General features: G+C 37.9%; 1 protein-coding gene across 1 annotated transcript; it reads right to left on the minus strand.

Moving 5' to 3' along the window:
* Positions 1 to 4,260: 4,260 nt before the first annotated feature.
* On the minus strand, positions 4,261 to 5,838 carry LOC132157954 (synapse differentiation-inducing gene protein 1-like). Its single transcript, XM_059567194.1, has 3 exons — positions 5,828 to 5,838; positions 5,461 to 5,686; positions 4,261 to 4,413 (listed from the first exon to the last, which is right to left on the minus strand). Exons 1-3 carry the CDS (start codon positions 5,836 to 5,838, stop codon positions 4,261 to 4,263), a joined length of 390 nt encoding a protein of 129 aa, XP_059423177.1.
* Between the last annotated feature and the right edge of the window lie 162 nt (positions 5,839 to 6,000).

The raw sequence follows: 6,000 nt of genomic DNA on the forward strand, positions 1-6,000 counted from the left end.
AGTTGTCAACGTTACAGTGACCAGGTCGGGTAGGATTTCCCGTCCACCAGAAAGAATGGACTTATAAGAGGAATTAGCATAGGTAGACCTGCTGTCAAGAAAAGGGCAGAATAACCCCTTCAGCAGAGTCAGGAATGCCCAGGTAGTCTACCCTGGCTTCCAGCTTAAGAAAGAAAGTTCAATGTTATGTTATTGAGAGGTTTGTTCCCTGGGAAAAAAAAAGAGAATATATAACCATGGGGATATAAGTATGTAGAATAATAATAATAATAGATGTTGAGACTAAAAGGGGGGGATGTAGTGTAACCGACAGAACACTAGAGGGCACTCCTGTGCAGAAAAGGATATACGGGGGGATTGGGGAGAATAAGAATAAATGGATGTTCAATAACAGAGCTGTTCGCGTGTCTTGATGTTTAACCTCAGAGATTAAGTGATAACCATCTGCTACACTATGGAACATTTTCCATTATGAGATACATGAAATATCAGGAGAATTTCAATAAACCCAACTTACCCAAGCATTTTTTGTTACCTTATGATAGTGGATCCTTCTTTTTTAATTGCTATCCTCATCTACTGCATATTGAAACCTTCCTGTCCTTAGAAAAAAGGAATTTGTAATGCTTACATAGTTGTGTGACAACAGATACAGCTCAAGCTTTTGTTTCAGTTATGAAGTTGTTATATCAACTTGATGGAGAATCTTTGGCATTGACGTTTTCAAGATAGATCCACATATAATGCTCATTTCATAGGCAAAGATGTTAGCCCATCGTAAAAATGGGTTTTTACATTGAAGTCCATGGACAGTCCGAATCAGGAGGATAAAATCAGGGTAGAAAATTTCATTTATATCATTTATATCTAAAATATAACCCATTTTACAGAAAAAACAAAAACAAAAAAACATACACCAGTCCACACCAGTTAACATTTTACTTTAAAATATCTAATGTAGATGAACATAAGTACTTTAAGCCTACTTGTTGATCTCTGGAGAAAATACCAGCACTGAAAACAAATGCGAAGCCACTTCTTATTTTCAAAACTTCTCATTCTGAGGTTAACCTATTCTCACGTAAAACATTTCTGGAACATCAGACCTCTAACCTGAAACCATATGTGCAGACAGCAAGATATTTAAAGATCAAATGCTCAGTTTGCATGAAGACTCCCTAACAAAATACCCACTCTCAGAAAGGGACAAAATCTGTCACTATAGCATTACCTTATTTACCCCTAAAGGGTGCATATTACTTCCTTAGAGGTACAAATTAGTACCTTTTGAATGAGTAATCGGCCCAGTGACCCAGCTTTTTTCTTCTCTCTTTTTTTTTTTTTTTCAGTGTGAAAAGGTTCTAAAGTCATACAACTTTCATAGATTTATTAATAAACACAATAAATATGACCAATGCATTATTCATCATCATATATTGACGTGTTGCGGGGTTCGTGTGGGTCAGGCAGTGTTCTGGAAGGACGGGTCCAAACGCGCTGATCTTGAAAAAAATTTTTTAGGAGCAAAGCTTTAAAGTAAGCTACCTTAATGTTAATGTAATCTGTTAATGAAGCACATCATAAACCCATCTTTTTAGGCAAGTACCAGATAATGTTTTCATGTCATTAACTGTTTTTAATATGATTGAAACTGTAGGCTTTTTAACGTGGTCACAATTTAATAAAAACATTAGGCCGATTAATTATTTAATTTCAACGGTTATTTGGGAAAGTTTGCAAATAACATTAACAGGATCAACAGAGTTCTTTAAACTCCGAATCAGTTAAACCCAAAGAAATGACGTCAACCGTAGGTTAGTCTCACATTCATATGGCAGCTTTTCGTTGGCCAAGGCCCGCCCATGAGGCCATCTGACTGAAATGTCAAACAACCAATCAGAGTTTGTTTCTTTCATCATCAAGTTTTGGGGCGTGGAAATGTCGCCACAATAACAGACCGGTGTGTAAAACTCTCGGATGCATTTTAAAGATTCTATGCCATGAACTTTAAATATTTGACATACTTTTGAAAATCCACTCTTTAGTTGATCCTGATAAGCGCTCATTGTCACAGCTGTAAACACTACGGCTTTCTTCTTTCGTAAGGGGGTTTGACGTCACGCCATCTTTGTTTCCGGACAGAACGTTAAAGAAAGCGACTCACACATCTCCCGGAAATCCTGTATAGTTCAACCAATCCGATGACAACTACAACACTCCTGAAGTGTTTCCACTTTTGTGTGCCATATGCATCAGATGATCAGCCAATGGTCCGTGGGCATGACGTCTGAGGCTGTGACTACCCGTAGGTTTCCAAAAACCATTTTTGAGCTCAAAGTGGGCATCACCATCTTAGTATCACATCACTATGCATTACTCCCAGACAATCGAAAATGGGAAAAAAGGGCAGGACCTGGTTGATGAAACCAAAACCATCTATATAGATGGTGGTGACAGCAGCGTCAATCCATCTGTCACTCAAGTGGCCACGCCCTTTATTATGCAGAATTTTAAGGTTTAATATAATTTAAACAGATGAGTTTAAATTATTATTGACTTTACACTGAAATATAAACCTAAATATTTTGTCTTCTCTATCACATGAACCTTATTTTTGTGGAGAAGTCCTGGATCCTGCGAAACTCACCGAGTACCAGCCCAAAGTCCCTAGTTCCTGGGTAAAGTTCCTGTGGTGGAAACACGGCTACTGTTTCCATCATATGTATTTGTGTTACTGCAGGCCCCAACTTGTGATCTCATATTTTACTCTGTTCAGATACATGGAATATCAAGAGGAGTATTTTTACCACACTGAAGCATATTGTTGTTTCGGACCATGTGACAGGGCTCTTTTTAACCAGTTTCCACATCCCTCCCATCAGCAACTCTCAACATGGGTTATAAACTCAACATTCCTGTGTTTACAATGTGGTGGAAAAAATTCATTTAACTTTACTTCTGTATGCCTATATATGCATGTGTTTTCTTAGAATTGCTCGAGTTCCTGAAAAGGAACGTATCAAGGTTACGTATGTAACCCTGGTTACTTGAAGGAACGAGACGCTGCGTCGCAGAGCCATACTCCCGGCACCCCTGCCGGCGCTTGCTTCCCTACTCGAAGCTGAAGCCAGCTGGTCGCTACGCTACGTTTATAGCTTCCTGGTCGCTACGTCACCCCGCCCGTGACGTCACACCCTTCCGATGGACAGATTGCACACGATATTCAGAGTCGGTCTGGTCAGGGACGTTCCCCAAAGCGTTCGACGCAGCATCTCGTTCCTTCAAGGAACCAGGGTTACATACGTAACCTTGAGATGTTTGTTATAGCACTTATATATCATTGCTCTTTTGTAGTTTTTCATTACTTCCATTGTCCTCATTTGTAAGTTGCTTTGGATAAAAGTGTCTGCTAAATGTAAATGTAATGTGTGTATATAAAGTTTACAACTACCTGCTACCTAAATTATATATATATAATTATATATATATATATATGTGTGTGTTATATATACAGTATAGACCAAAAGTTTGGACACACCTTCCGTTCAAAGAGTTTTCTTTAATTTTCATGACGATGAAAATTGTAGATTCACACTGAAGGCATCAAAACTATGAATTAACACATGTGGAATTATATATGGAACTATATACATAACAAAAAAGTGTGAAACAACTGAAAATATTTCATATTCTAGGTTCTTCAAAGTAGCCACCTTTTGCTTTGATTACTGCTTTGCACACTCTTGGCATTCTCTTGATGAGCTTCAAGAGGTAGTCACCTGAAATGGTCTTCCAACAGTCTTGAAGGAGTTCCCCGAGAAATGCTTAGCACTTGTTGGCCCTTTTGCCTTCAGTCTGCGGTCCAGCTCACCCCTAAACCATCTCGATTGGGTTCAGGTGTGTGTGTGTGTGTGTATAATTTAGGTAGCAGGTAGTTGTTTACTTTCAGACACATGCATTGTTTTATGTGGTAACAACTTGGGTCTATGGGTTAGTCGTACAGTTTGCTAAAATGAGGCTCATGCACAAGGAATATATCTATGTTTGTAATTACTGCAATTCTAATAAAAAAAACAAATAAATACACTTTTCTTTAGTTTGACCACCTTTTATTGTTTTAAACATCCAATAATCAGCCTTTGCAGCATGTTTCAACTGTGTTAAATTCTATACATTAAGCAATAAACATTTAAAATGAACATAATTAAATTATTTTTTATGATCTGCTTTCAACCATGACAGCTCTAACAGTTAAGTACACTAATTCATGTTGTTCATCAATGCAAAGTAAAAGATAATATACCCTACAATGATAATCAGGCCAAGTGCAACAGCGACATGATTCAGGGTGCGTGCTGTATTTGAGTTCTTCTCTGCTAATTCTCGCCGTCCTGAGTAGTTGGCATCTTGAGTCTGTGAAAACAATTGTGAAACATATAATGACAACAACTACTCTTCTCATTCTGAGTTTCTTTGAGTCAATGGCAGATGGGGAAGTTCTCAAAAGAGGTCAAACTCAACTCTGTAGAGTTTGTTTGAGTTTTAGATGATGGAGGGCTTCCAGTTAAAAAGTGTTTTTTTTTTTTAATTGCATGATGCCAGCATGCATACACCATTATATGTTCATGTTAATTTATTAAATCAAAGTCACTTAAACATAGGGGTAGGTGATTTACCGATGCTATCTCACGACCAATTAGTACATTTTATGAGGTGGCTAATTCGGACGAATGATCGATTTTGAATGATTTGTCTGTACATCCAAGTGTGGGGTAGGTTTAGGAGCGGGGTTAGGTGTAGGTCATTCATACAAATTCAAACAAATAGTGCAACTCGTAAAATATGTACAATTTAGCAAAAATCATGTGAGTTTGTACAAATGAAGCAAAATGTAACTATATTGTGATATATTGTTATTATAAAATAAAATTACTCATTACTCATTTTGATATACTGTAAGCTTGATCATGTCACCTGCACCACAAAATATAAAAAAGTTTATATATACATTTCTTAACATTGACTTAAATTAATTTATTAATTATTTCTACCAGTTCAATCAGATCAACCTGCATTATTTTATTAACAAAGGCATAAAAACCTTTGCCATTAGTTTTAATCCAGTTGTAACACACTTGAACCATCAAGCTCAACTTCAAATCTCAAGTTTAACCCTTTGTGTTACTTGCCAGTGCACTTTCCAGCATCACACCTTTCTCTACAACTGACAGGCATTTATGGGATATCAAAAAACTAAACCATTGCATTTATCAGTGGAGCATGGAGATCATGTGAAAGTTACATGAATACACTTATTTATTTACATGCATAGTGTGTGACAAAAGAGGATTTAGCCTCTCCTTTTTATCTTTTCATCTCTTGACTGTATTCCCTTTTTTTTGTTTGAAGTCAGGTTAAAAAATAAATCACAGCAGTATTCAAAAATAATTTGATACTTACAGAGCAGGAGTAAACCAGTGCAGCAATGCCCAGAGGTAAGCAGCAGCACAGCATGGTGAAGATGGAGTAACACATGTAATCTGGTGCTGGATTGGTCAGTGGCGCAGTGGTCACAAAAACAGCAGGCTGTACAGCGACCGCAGCTTGTCCTGAATATGGCCCCTGGGCGTAGGGGGCCTGGATATCCAGTAGGATTGTGCTGGTGTGCTGGTGGTGCTGCAGCTGGCTGCAACATCACTGAATTTTCAGATGAATTGTAGGCCACTGGAGCCTGATTGAAAGACTGGCTGGGATCCATTCTTCTGATTATTTGATTTTGGTTGTAACTGCCTATGGTCTGCAGAGATGTGTGTATGTATTGCTGTACTCTGGTGTCATATACCTTGTCAGTTAAGGTAGTCAGCAAAGTCAGGAAGTGAGTTGTAGGTTGTAGGGGAGGAGTAGTACCACTTTCTATTTTTGTCCAATGTCCAAAATACTCTGGGACTGCAGGCACCACCTTATAGTCTCATATTTAATATGGTGAGAGACATGACATAT

The sequence above is a fragment of the Carassius carassius genome, chromosome 15, assembly GCF_963082965.1.
Source record: "Carassius carassius chromosome 15, fCarCar2.1, whole genome shotgun sequence".
In the NCBI taxonomy this organism is placed as follows: domain Eukaryota; kingdom Metazoa; phylum Chordata; class Actinopteri; order Cypriniformes; family Cyprinidae; genus Carassius; species Carassius carassius.

Bases quoted from the DNA above. Each gene is read 5' to 3' on its own strand.
- LOC132157954 (XM_059567194.1), bottom strand. The intron at 4,414-5,460 runs GTAAGTATCAAA...TTGTTTTCACAG, and splicing joins CACTGGTTTACTCCTGCTCT to ACTCAAGATGCCAACTACTC.